This window comes from Schistocerca cancellata, chromosome 1 (assembly GCF_023864275.1).
Source record: "Schistocerca cancellata isolate TAMUIC-IGC-003103 chromosome 1, iqSchCanc2.1, whole genome shotgun sequence".
Taxonomy (NCBI): domain Eukaryota; kingdom Metazoa; phylum Arthropoda; class Insecta; order Orthoptera; family Acrididae; genus Schistocerca; species Schistocerca cancellata.
In genome coordinates, this window is record NC_064626.1 from 156,684,873 (window position 1) to 156,699,318 (window position 14,446).

Here is a 14,446-nt window from a genome sequence, read left to right on the forward strand (position 1 = left end):
CGCGACTCAGCATCTCCACTATATGATGAGTAGCAACTTTCCTTCTCTGGTATTCTTACATTCAATCCTGAATTTTCCATTGTTTGATATATTCTTTTAATATGTGCCAAATGCTTGACTTATTAAGCAACTATACCATGTGTGAAAAAGAAGTCATCAACTGTGTGGAAAATGCTTAAAGATGGTTCAATAAATCAAAGTTGATTGATTTGTAGTGTTTTTATCTTTGTCAATACAATATTGCAGTCAGTGTTCTCTTCCAGTGAGCCTGTTGGTGTCATTTCCAGGTGCTAGAGAGTGTGCGGAACATAGTGGCAAACCGTCTTTCTGCAGATGGTCGCACGTGGGTGAAAACTCTGTCACGATACAACAGTGGCACCTATAACAACCAGTGGTTTGTGGTAGACTTCAAGCGGTTTAAGCCAGGCAAGAGTGGTGGTGCCAGCAATGGAACACTGTGGGTTCTGGAGCAACTTCCGGGACTGGTGCGCTACCAAGATCGCACGGAGGAGTTACGCAAGAATACCTATTGGGCATCTTACAATGCGCCTGCTGATCCCATAATCTTTAATACTGGAGGCTTCCAGGACCTCGTCAAGAAGTTTGGTGACTGGTCTGTACTAAAGACAAAATTCAGATAAGCTAAGCTGGCTGTGTTATGTATGCTCTCTGCCTGGATTTAAAAAGATACTTGCAGATTCATTTGCAGTCCATCGCTTCAGCACTGTCAAAACATATTTCACATATATGCTTAAATGATCTGAAGGAAACAGGTTGCTTCGTTCCTGGAAAATATACCTTCGCCTCTACTTAACCCCTTCAAAACATATCGCTCAAACAGCAAAACTTTCACTTTATCTCCCAATTTGTTACCATCCACCATCCAATAAAACTCTCTCTCTCTCTCTCTCTCTCTCTCTCTCTCTCTCTCTCTATCTCTGCATACAGACAATCTTTAAGTCTCCTTACATGCCTACTTCAACAATATACATACATCATGAAGTTGTCATAATCTGACTCAGCAGTGTTAGTCAACAGTTCTTTTATTGCAATAATACATAAGACTATATTAAAATGGCTCATAGTTGTCATTATATTTTGCATTCTCTCTTCTAGCTTACTTTTATTTTAATATTATATTCAATAGGACTCTGTCATAATTATAGGCAAAACTATTACATTTAAATGATATATCTAGAAACAAAGATTCTGTAACTTACCAAACGAAAGCGCTGGTACGTTGATAGAGACAATAACAAACACAAACACAAACAGATATATTTTCCCCACGTGGAATGTTTCCCTCTATTATATTCATTTACATTTAAATGAATAATAGATAGTTAATAATGACAATAAATATGATTTTTGACCCAATTCTGCCCTTATGTATTTGGTTCCTTTTTGCTCTAAACTGAGAGCAGCTCAATAATAAATTGTGTTTTTTGTGATCAGTAGATATTTTTCTTTACTTTTTGTGACCTTTATGAATTTTTGCACATAGTTTACTGCGGACAAGGAATAGGAAGCTCAGTACCACCCATATGATAAAGCCTTGCTAGAACCTTCATGTCGAGAAAAACAACATTGCATAGTCTAATATTTTTGGAAAAGAGTACTTTCTTGTGAAACAAAAGTTTTTGCTCAGTGTAAAAACAAAACATTTTTATAAACAGCTGGTGATGTAGTCCAAACGTAAAAACTGCAGCGCTATACACCTATCAATAATGTAAAATAATACGTGCACTTTACACACACATGCTGCTGCCCCAATATTATAATACAGAATTTAATTGATGTCTTGTCTTCTGTTTGGTCATGTGATCTTTCTCAGTGAAAAAGCCAAGAGCAAGGTGGGAGTAATTTGGGTGGTTGCCAAAGACTCATAAATCTGTTACTTTTGAAGGCATATTGTCTATTGCGATTTTTCCAATGAATTTTTTCCTTCTGTTTGAATTATTTTTTTCATTTCCACCATTATCATTTAATGATAATTACTCTCCCTCTCCCTCCCTCCCCTCCCCCCCAACATGTGTGTGTGTTTTTACATTATCTATAAACTGTCAAATGTTTTTCAAGACGGTAAACTGTAATGGAAAAAATAATTCTGGTCATATTTAGAACTGCAAATACTGTCTAGTTTTACTACATTTTGAGTAGAAAAATCAAAACACTTGTTATCCATACATTCTTGTTTTAATACAAATGAAGTGTTAAGTTCATCACTCTGACAAGAAGTCTCATAGGATGTCTGTGATCCATCTTTAGCACTGAATGGAAGTACACTAGTCTTGGTCACCATACAGTTTTTACGAACATTACATCATTACAGCACAGTCCATATCAATTCAGGCAGTCTAGGGAAAATCTTACCTTCATAGTCTCAGATGTTGTTGAATTTAGCACATGTTAAAATGAAGAATTAAGTAAGTAACACACTATTTTTTTGTTTTCTCCAAAAAAATTTGGCTCAGAGATACAGCCCTCCAAAGATGACACAGCAGATACCATTTTGAATATGCAAATTTTGGAAAAAATTTTAAAATGCTTTATCTCTGGAACAGTTCTAGATATTTTGTTGGTTTTTTATTTGAAAGATAATTGCTTTATGATTACAAAGAAATCCTCCATTTGGATTTATCTGTCAAAGTTCTTTTACTATAGATTCTGAACTTTATTTATAATTAATGGATTTTTTTAAAAAATTACGGTCCATGAAATTTTGATTTTTTTTCCTGTTAATCAGTACCAAATAGTTCTACATTTCCTGAAAAGTAAAGCTTACACTTTTAGGTTGAACAGGTTTTATAAACAATTGAAATTTTTGCCATACATAAAACCTGTTTTATTATCACATAACAGGCTCATAAAAATCAAAACCTAGCCTTATTTAACATAATTTTAGTTTTGAAAGATAAGAGACTCATTTTCAAGCATTTTAAATGGTTCCAAAATGTATGTGAAAGGTCCAAAGACTTAAAGGTTTCAGTTTATACAACTTCTGTGCACTCTGTTTTGTACTGAAATTAGCTAGTAAGTGAGCTAAACATGTGTTCCACTGCTGTAGTGTCTTCCTTTGATATTTTGATGCTTTCCTGTTGAACCAATAGGAACTGGAGCACTTACAATCTTCAAAACATTGTGAACAGGAAGTGAGCACTGATGGTGTTGTTGCTGTCTTTCAGCTGGAAACCTATATCTAGCAGTTGGTCCGTGTGGTAGCGTAAAGTTCACTACAGTTTCATCTAACTCATAACTGGTGTCTATAATCTCTGCAATCCATCAGTCACAGTATACACACAGGCCACAAACATCCCCCTTCTCAGGTTGTGAATCTGAATATTATCCTGCTGTTTCTGAGGTGTTGGCCAAATGAATAAATTTCTGCTTTCTTGCTCTTTAAAATGCATGCAATATGAGTTTGCCCATCACATTGAGTCCAAAAATGTCTTCTGAATTCCTTTCACAGTAATTTGTTTGGACCATTCTTCTTTTTTCTGCTGACGGGATTCTTTGATTTCTTGGGCTGTATTTGGACTGGAAAGATTGTTTTGTAGCATGGTGCTTCAGCAGGCCTCCTACACTATCAAAGGCCCCTTCTGTGACCAGTAGTTTCTAATAGATGTTGTACTGTGTGTGAAAACACCTCCCTTAATTTCTCATTCTGGACCACAAAGTAAGGAAAGAAATTATGTGTAAATTACGTAATTTTCTTGCAGTAATTTTTTTGCTATTTGGAAATGGAAGCTGTATTTCTGATATCTGCCCAGTGAAACAAATAAATAATAAATAAAACACAAATGAAACAAATAGAACAAGTAAAACTGATTGAAATAAGTTCCAGCAGTATGTAACAGGTTATTCACTGCTTGATAATGAAAAAGAGTGAAAACATGCAAGATGGTCAGAGATTTCATAGTATTAGCAATGAATTAATGAAATACTGGTACATCTGGTAACACCACTTGCAGCCCATAACTGATGGATACATTGATTTTTTTTCCAATTTTATCAGACAGTACAAATAGTACAATTGATATTAGACAGGCCGAAGAAAAGTTGCAATGGTACATAGTATTAACACATAGTAGGTAAATTAAAATTAGGTATCTATTATTACAATTAAATTTTTCTTAGATATTCAGAAATTCTTTTGCAGAATAGAAACAGTGCTTCAATAGAAATGCCTTTAGTTTTATTCTAAATATTGAATACACAGCAATTATGTCCTCTGGTATCTTGTTGTGTAGTATAATACCAATGTTAATTATGCTCCTCTGATAGGCTGCTGTTCTGTGATATTGTTGGTGTAGATATTGTTTCCAACAACAGTATTTGTGTACATTTTCATTATGTAGTAGCTTGCCTGTTTTCAAGAGATAGTCTCCAGTGAACAAGATAGGTTCATAAATGAATAAGCTTGAGACGTACAGAACACCAAGCTTGGTAAAATGAAACATACAGGACTCCATCTTCTTAAGGTCACAACTTACTCTTACAGCTCTTTCTTGCATTCTGAAACACCTTTATGCTGTGAGTTGAGTGTTCCCAGAAAGAGATGTGCATAGTATGCCTGCAGTACTGTTGTTTTGCTTGTTGTAGACTTTAATATTCGTAAACCATAGCACATGAATGAGAGTTTCATAGACAAGTTATTTATATGTGTGTCCCCTTGTTGAACCAACAGACCCAAAAATTTAGTGACACCTTTTCTAAAGGCTCATTTTTTAATTGTGCTTCAACACAGTTGATTAGATGGAGGACAAATGAAAGCTGACACACACACACACACACACACACACACACACACACACACACACACACACACACACAGTTTTTTTGGTATTTACAATAAGTTTGTTTTAGGTGGATAATTCAAAGTTTTTCATAGAACTTTCTGTTGTTAACTGCAAGGTTTCTGGGCTGTATCCAGTAAGCTATAAGTTGGCGTCATCTGCAAATAGCATAGCTTTTTGGAGACTCACGTATATTCAATAATGTAGTCCACATAAATCAAGAAGAGTAGTGAATCTAAAATTGAGCCCTGTGGTAGGCCATAGTTAATTGGTAATTTGCTATAAAGCAATCGGTTGTTTCTTGTTTTATTCTTAGTGTTAAATTTGTATTGAAGTTTTACCTTCTGCCTGCAACGTTTTAGGTAGAACACAACCAGCTATGTGCTACACCTCTTACTTCTGATATTTTGAGCAAGATGTTATGGTCCAGGACACTGAAGGCTTTAATAGGTCTATAAAAATGCCTACATCTAATTTATGTTGATCAAGGGATTTTACAGTACAGTCTTAAAAATTCAAAAATTTCTCTCCGTGTAGATTTACACTTTCTAACACCATTTTGTTGTACAGTAGAGAAGAATTTTATTTATGAATCTTAAAAGCCTGAGATAGAGGCTTTCTTATAATTTTTGAGATGGAACTGTAATGTAACACAGGTCAGTAGTTTCATATTCTATGAGATAATTATTTAGCAGTGGTGAAATTTTTTCATGTCTGTATCTTGTTAGACAAAACAACTGGGCAGTAAACATTAGTAGGTCAAAGAAGACAGAGACATATCTAAAAAAATGGCAGATTCATAAATATCCAAAGCAGGCTTAAACTCCTAAGCTCTGATGAAGGTGCTGGTGATGAAGGTGAATGCCAGGATGTGCACTTCGAATAAGATGCAAATATTTTCTTTCTTTCTTTTGTCTTGAGATTCCTCGCTAATGGGTTTTTTCCCATCAGAAATGAATAAGAATTATAGATGAATGGATGAACAGTGAAGTACACTATATGATCAAAAGTATCCGGACACCCATAAAACATATGTTTTTCACATTAGGTGCATTGTGCTGCCACCTACTGCCAGGTACTCCTTATCAGTGACCTCAGTAGTCATTAGACAACTTGAGAGAGCAGAATGGGGCACTCCGCGGAACTCCCAGAATTCAAACGTGATCAGGTGACTAGGTGTCACTTGTGTCATACGTCTGTACATGAGATTTCCATACTCCTAAACATCCCTATGTCCACTGTTTCTGGTGTGAAGTGGAAACGTGAAGGGACAGATATAACACAAAAGCGTACAGGCAGACCTCGTCTATTGACTGACAGACTGTCGTCAGTTGAAGAAGGTCGTAATGTATAATAGGCAGACACCTATCCAGACCATCATATAGGAATTACAAACTGCATCAAGATTCACTGCAAGTACTATGACAGTTAGGCGGGAGGTGAGAAAACTAGGATTTCATGGTCGAGCTGCTGCTCATAAGCCACACATCGTGCTGGTAAATGCCAAACGACACCTTGCTTGGTTTAAGGAGCATAAACGTTGGACGGTTGAACAGTGGAAAAATGTTGTATGGAGTGAAGAATCACAGTACACAGTGTGGGGATCTGATGGCAGGGTGTGGGTATGACAAATGCCTGGTGAACGTCATTTGCCAGTGTTTGTAATGCCAACCATAAAATTCAAAGGCGGTGGTGTTCTGGTGTGGTCGCATTTTTCATGGAGGGGGCTTGCATCCCTCATTTTGTGTGGCACTATCACAGCACAGGCCTACATTGATGTTTTAAGCACCTTCTTGCTTCCCACTGTTGAAGAGTATTTCGAGGATGGTGATTGCACCTTTCAACACGACCGAGCACTTGTTCATAATGCACAGCCTGTGGCGGAGTGGTTACATGACAATAACATACCTGTAATGGACTGGCCTGCACAGTCCTGACCTGAATCCTATAGAACACTTTTGGGATGTTTTGTAACACCAAGTTCATGCCAGGCCTCACCGACGAACATTGTTACCTCTCCTCAGTGCAGCACTCTGTGAAGAATGGGCTACCATTCCCCAAGAAATCTTGCAGCAGCCGATTGAACGTATGCCTGTGAGAGTGGAAGCTGTCGTCAAGGACAGTGCCAGGTGGTGGGTGCCAGGTGTCAGGCTACTTTTGATCACATAGTTTATTATGAGACTTAAGTTTTTTATGATACCATTCTTGTAGAAAACATCTTTGTTGTACTTGTCACCTGAAATCTTGGTAAAGTTTTGAGCTTTTGGTGAAATACTCCATTGTCTTCATCAAGAACAACTGACTGTTAAGTGGCTGCCATCGTGGTAACCATTTATAGCCCATAGATGGCTTGTGATTGATCAACTTATTTCTTGCTGCCAGGATATAAACAAAACGTAAAAATGTTAAACAATTATGTGACCATTTGCCTATTGTATTTCATCCTTTCTGCAATTCTGTATTTAGCAAAACAGGTAAGGTTCTGGGAGGAAGAGGCATAAGAACTTTTTCCAACTGCCCAAGAAGGTAAAGTAGTGTTGCACCCAGTTAAGGACAGTCTCGGACTAGAGTCCCTGAAATTTTTAAGGTTATTTGTGAGTTGGAAGCAACTAAATCAGTTAGTCCATCCATACCATTACCAACTGATGTACAGAACACCTTTGGCACATTAAAATCAATATCTTGATAAATCAACAGTTGATGAGCAATAAACACAGAATAATTTTTGGTGAAACTAAAATCTTGTCCCATGCTTCTACAAATAGGGATTTTGTTATTAAAGGAGTGGTGGAAATTAGAATGTGCAAGAAAAACATCAACCAGGACAATGGCCACAAACTAATTATTTTGTGTAAGTGTTGGTGCTGAGAAGACACTGGCAAAAGTTCTGAATTGTTTTTGTTCCCACCAGAGCACTGGAACAACTAGTGCAGATATAGACACGATCTCAGACAACTTGATGTAATGATGTACAGTAATCAATTACGAGGCATCTATGGGCCTTAAATTGTCACCAGAACAGCAGCTATGGCATCCATTAGTCTTGATAATGATCACTGAGGATTTTACATAAAGTTCAAAATTGTACCAAGATATGATGCAACAAGTAAACCGAGAATGTTTTAGTCCAGAATGTTGTCATAAGAAACTTCAATCACATCACTTTCCTCTATGGGAAGGAAATAGTGCACAAGGCTCTTCAACTTGAGAATCTGCACATGAAATATCCACTGTTGTGGAGCAATTTATCAGCTCTGTAATGCTGTCAAAACAAAGAAATTGTGCCTAAGTTTCCTGTGATTAAACTCGACATAAGATCAACTGGACTGAACAATATTTTTGGAAAGACTAGCCTTTCAATCATTAAAGAAAGGATGCAACTCGAGGTATGAACTGGATACTAATGCTTGCTTTTATATAATTGCCATCTCTTTTGGCATAGAGTTGCAGACAGACACAATGCAAAAAAATGCTTTAAATATTCAGCTTTTTGACTGCGCCCCACATTAGAGGTATAAAACTTGCACAAATTCACACAGGCAATTTCGGGGCACAATGAGAGGTAGTCGGACCCTGCCAGAGACTGTAATTCAGTTGCTCCTATGTGGCCGGACGGTGGGACTTTGAGAGGTGGTGGGTGATTGGAAAGATAAGGGATGAGACCCGTTTTGGTATAAGGTTGGGAGGGTAATTATGGTCTGTGAAGATCTCAGTGAGACCCTCGGTATATTTCATCACTACAGATGCAATGGCCATAGGTGGCTAGGCTGTATGGGAAGGACTTCTTGGTATGAAATAGGTGCCAGCTGTCGAAGTGGAGGTATTGCTGTTGGTTGGTAGGTTTGATATGGACTGAGGTACTGATGAGGCCATCTCTGAGATGGAGGTCTACATCCAGGATTGAGTATGACTGGATGAAGAAAATGGGGGAGAAGATGTTGAAGTTCTGGAGGAATGTGGATAGGTATCCCCACTCTCGATCCAGATCACTAAGATGTCGTCAGTGAGTCTGAACCAAGTGAGGGGTTTGGGATTCTGGGTGTTTAGGAAGGATTCCTGTAGATTGCTCACAAACAGGTTGGCATAGGATGGTGCCATGCCTCATAGCCATACTCCAGATTTGTTTGTAGGTAATGCCTTTGAAGGAGAGGTAATTGTGGGTGAGGATATAGTTGGTCATGGCGATTAGGAAGGAGCTTGTAGGTTGGGAATCTGTCAGGCATTGGAAAAGGTAGTGTTAAATAACCATGTGCATTAGGGATGTTAGTGTAGAAGGAGTTGGCATCAATAATAATGAGTAAGGCACCATGTGATAAAGGAACAGGAACTGTGGAGAGTCAGTGGAGGAAATAGTTGGTATCTTTAATGTAGGAGGGTAGATTGCGAGAAATAGGACGAAGTCATTCGCCTACTAGAGCAGAGATTCTCTATGGGGGCACAGTAACTGTCTACAATGGGGTGTCCTGGGTGGTTGAGTGTATGGACTTCAGGAAGCATGTAGAAGGTAGGAGTGTGGCGAGTGGTTGGGGTGGGGAGAGACATGGTCTCTGGGGGGAGGTTCTGGGTATGTCTTGTATTGTGATTGTGGTAATCATAATTCAGCTGAAAATTATTTTGATCATCAGCTACAAAAACCATTAAGGGGTAAATGTGTTGGGGAGAGGGATGTATGAATTCAGAATACCTTAATAAGGCTTCTGCAAGATATATAGTTATCTATCATATTTAGTATTGTTACTGCTTGCTGCTGAATATGCATTGGCCACTTTTGGTGCTAACAAGTTATCACTGTTTTGAAATTGCTTAATATCAGTCTTTGTAAGATTAAGCCTTAAACTATTGGCTCAGTAAACCACTTGTAGACATATTCGCTTGTCATATGAGCTGTGCTACAAGGTTGAGTTTGGATGTTTGATTAACATGCTTGTGTTAAATTCCCCCATTCTGAAGTTGGTTTCATGCCTGAGAAACAGTCTTTCAATGAAACCCTGTTATGAAGTTAAGGAGCCATCCCTGCAAGAGGGATATCATTAAAGTGATAAAACCTTACATTGCCAATCCGTAATGGTAACTGCATATGAAGCACTAATACATGGTCCATTAAGTAAAAAAAAAAAAAACAGAAAAGTTGTACAAAAATAGAAAACTCTGACAAAGTATGTGATTCTTTCTTATATTTTGGTGGTGTTCTAGAACTATTACAAGATGAGGCTGGCACACCTGCCTCACAGCAGGATGGTGGGAATCAACAAAACAAGATGGTGGCACCCTTGCAGGTTTGAACCAGTGTTGAGCAGTGGAATGTCATGATTTCTGTTAGCTGAAGGGTTGAAACCAATTGAAATTCACTGTCAGATGCAATAAGGTGACAATTGTATGAGTTGAACACAAGTGTACAAGTGGGCAGATAAGTTCAAATGGGGTGTAACACCTGTTGAAGATTTGTCGTGCCCAGTATGCTCTGTCTGTGAAGTCATAGAAAACAACATTTCATGAGTTGATGTGGGAAAACATATTACAGTCAGTTATATTGCAACAGTGATGAATGTTAGGGTCAGATCAGCCCACTGTATTGTTCATGATGTACTGGTGTTCAAGAAAGTGTGTACAAGGTGGGTTCCAAAACATTTGACATCAGAAATGAAAGGAAGGCACGTGGATACATGCAGGGACAGCTGAAGTTCACCTTCTTGCCACACCCACCCTTATTCACCAGATATGACATATTAAGATTATTACACTTTTAACTCACTGAAAGAAGCCCTTAATGGCTCAAGATTCACTGATGGTGAGGCAGTTCAGGCAGCAGTACATACTGGTGACACATATGCCCCCAAAAATTCTTTGGATATGGAATTAAGAAACTTCTCTAGCATTGGTATAGGTGCATAGAACTTTAGGAGGATTACACTGAAAAATAAATAAATGTTGTATTCCAATCTTGTAATAGATTCTTTAAAAATAAATCTGTTTATTTATTGAATGTGTCTTGTATAGCATGCTGCAAAAGTACTGTGGTTGTGTTGTGCTGTCCATACCTGATAGATATGGCAACACACACATAAAACCACTTCCTAGACGTTACGAATGTTTGGAGAGGCATAACAGAAATTTTCAAGGAAGTAGGCTGGGAATTTTTGGAAGGAAAATGGCATTGTTCCTCCAAAACTCTATATCAGAGGCAGACCATGCAATAGTTCTGCTGCCTGCAATATAATACGTCTGGGGTGGTAAAAAAAAGATAAAATAGATTATGAAATGCACCAAGGCATATAACAATGTTTCTCTCATTTCACATGTGAATTAAATAGGACAGAAAGTCAATTATATTTAGATGAATATGTTTCATCAAGTGGATTATGGTTACCTACAGAGTATATATTTAGAAATAGAAACAATCTTATTAGCCTGCCAACTACCTGTGTATAGTTTTTGTATAGTAACATGCAGGAGCTTAACAGCCAGTCTGAGTTCTCCACTTAGTAATAGGAAAGTGCTTTGTTGATCATAGGCCTATATTCTAACAATAAAATCTTTTTTGTATTTACCATAACCTTTTAGACCATCACTTCATTGCATAATTATAATGGAAACTTCTTTGCATTCTTTTAACTTCATTTCCAGTTTTTGTTTTAACCTACTTCTTCCTTTCTTCATATTGCTGTTGCTCCATCTCATTAGAAATTGCAATACATCTTACTTCAGCTCACTAAATGAATCATTATATGTAAAATTCCCTGGAATACAGCTGCCTTACAAGCTAAAACAGAGTAAATACACAGATAAACTACCAAGAATGTCGTTTTTGGCATGATCTGTGCTCAGAAATGCCTCCCACTATTTTGATTTGAACTTGAGCATGCTTTCACTCCCTGTGTCTTCTCAAATGTAATGCAACTAAAGGTAGGTTTGATGTAATGTCTCATCAGTGACAAGGTAATCAGAGATGGACCACCAGCTCGCATATTACACAGATGATAAGAAAGTCACCGACGTTATTCTCAAAAGAAACCATATTGGCATTCACCTTGATCAATTTACAGGAAGCATGAGAAACCAAAATCTGGATGGCTGAATGGGTATTTTAACTCTGTTTCTCCTGAATCTAAGTTCAGCGTCTTAATCTCTGTGCCATCATGCTCATTAATACCCAGTAGTTTTCCAGGGTTTTCACAGGGTGTTTTGCAAAAGTCAAAGCCATAAAGAAAGCAAAATATGACATTATTGTTAATATAGTACATATCTGACAAAAGCTTCTATTATGATCAGCAGCAATCTGCCACTGAATATCATTCAGATTTACCAGATTCATATTCCGAATTGTCTAGTATGCTACATTGTTTCTTGTCTTTTTTAAACAGTACAGTGTAGTTGTTGCCAATTAAACAGTTACTCGTACTCTTGCAGGTTCACTCATGACAAAACTCCACGAGCTCTCATCTTCAAGCGTGACTTTAAGACAGCTCATAACCTTCCGTCTATGTTGCGCCTGATGACAAGCAATGACTACCAACATGATCCGCTTTCGAGATGCAACTGCACTCCACCCTACAGTGCAGAGAATGCTATTGCTGCACGATGTGATCTCAATCCCAAAAATGGTAAGTGCTTCATTATGTTTGTGTGTGAGTTGTTAGTGAGTTACATGATTACCACATCCATTATTGAATTATATTTATGTTAATGTTAAAAAGAGCTAACACAGGAACTTCCACAGCAACAACTCTAGCAGAACTCACATAGGAGGCAGAAATCTGTCACTGTCTGTCTGTATGTCATCACTGGAAAAATCTGATGAGTGCAAAAGTGTTGAGTAATATTGAGCTGCCACTATAAAAAATAATGCTGTCAGGATGACTTTTGAACATCTAAGTGTGTAGAAAAGTACTTGAATAGATTGGTCCAGGTCAGTGAGCCAATACCTCTGCAAGTACATTGAAAATAGAAAAAAAGGCGATTTCATGTGTAAGGACAGCTGCTGTTATCTAAGAAACACTTGTTCACACTCTTGTGCCCCATGGAGATTATATAAGATGTAATACAGGTTGAGAAGTTTGACATATACAGGGTTCCAGGGTTACTGGTGAGATGTAAAGGTCCACTACTACAGTGGTAAACGGCTTCACATGGTGCCAGTTAGTGGAGTATCCAGGTTAGAAATGAAAAAGCAATTTCTCAAAAACTAATTAATTAGTATTTGAATAAAGCCTCCATGTAAGTGCAGACAGTTTTCCCAAGAACTGATTTTTTTTTTTAAATTCTTTAAAGAAGAAAAAAAAAGAACTGTTAATCTCTCTCAAACACGCTCTGCCTTGATGATGATGTCATAAGAGTTGGATTCCTTTTTACCTGTGAGCCATTTCTTCATGTTGGGTACAAAGTATCTGTAGGACACCAGTGCAGATGAGCTGTGGCAGCAATCGATATTGCAGTTTCACAGCAATAACTCCTTATGAATGTGTTGCTGCAGTCTTGTGGCAAGGTATCACATTATTTTTTCACCAAATGGAGTCATATTTATTTTGGTTTCATGCTAAATCAGTCCAACTTCACACTGTTAAATTGTACAGTGATTATTTTCCCTTTTTCTAAGAAGTATATGTGTACGATGTTCTGTACATAGTTACAGATCCATGTGATCTTGTTAAAGAACCCAACATTTCAGCAAAAATAAAAGCTGAATGGGTTAAGTGGCGTGGGCATGTAAAGAGATCATCAGAAGACAGCTTCATCAAGATTGTGGCAGAATCATCCCTTGGAGGAGAAAGACTGCCAGGACAACTGAGAATGAGATTTTCATCTATGTGAAGAACCTAAAATTTTTGGTAGTTACTAACTGGAGAGAGCACTAAAAACAGACAGACTTGGCAAAATATTGTTGAATTGGAACCAACAAGCATACATAGTAATTGCTCTGTAATAATTTATACTTACTGTTTTTGAACTGTTAAATTAAATTTCATAATACCTATAAATTTTTCACTTTAACAATATTTGCACATTTCAGGTACCTATCCATTCCCAAGTCTGGGTCACCGTTCACATGGTGCGACTGACGCCAAGGTGACCAACAGTACATTAGTGTCCAAGCTTCAGTTTCTGTCAGTCTCAGGACCCACAACCGGGTCTCACTTGCCTCCATTCCAGTGGAGCAAATCTGATTTTGGAGACACAATCAGCCATGTTGGTCACCCAGACAGGTGGACTTTCAAGCCAATTCTACACGAGTGGCATTGGCACAGTAGTCATTGATAGTGCAGTGTGCACATTAAATACCACAAAATTCTGAGTGTGGTGTCAAGTGGATAGTTGGTTGTGCAGATGAGAAATTTGTTTATAAAGCCACATTTACAATGTTTGTAACTTTTTTGTGTTGTGTAAGAATAAATGTGTGTTCTTGTAGGAAGTACCTTTTTAAGCTGTAGTATATCCTGGTGCTTCTGTTCCCATAGGTGATTTAATTCTTGTAATGCTGTAGTCATGATTACACACACACACACACACACACACACACACACACACACACACACCTATACGTACATGCAACATAAAAAGAAAAAAAATATAAACTCCATAAATTCCAGTCAGATGGAACAATATCAGTAATGTGCAAGAAAATAAGAAACACATTATCAAAAAGAGCAATGATA

At 37.6% G+C, this 14,446-nt stretch overlaps 1 protein-coding gene across 1 annotated transcript in view; it reads left to right on the forward strand.

The window, feature by feature from the left end:
• LOC126167560 (putative phospholipase B-like 2) overlaps positions 1 to 14,202 on the forward strand; it is a 158,911-nt gene extending 144,709 nt beyond the window's left edge. The window contains exons 6-8 of the mRNA XM_049920486.1: positions 288 to 613; positions 12,204 to 12,397; positions 13,804 to 14,202. Of these exons, the coding sequence (XP_049776443.1) occupies positions 288 to 613; positions 12,204 to 12,397; positions 13,804 to 14,048 (765 nt within the window). The 3' untranslated portion in view covers positions 14,049 to 14,202. The remainder of the gene's footprint in view (positions 1 to 287; positions 614 to 12,203; positions 12,398 to 13,803) is intronic.
• Positions 14,203 to 14,446: the final 244 nt, after the last annotated feature.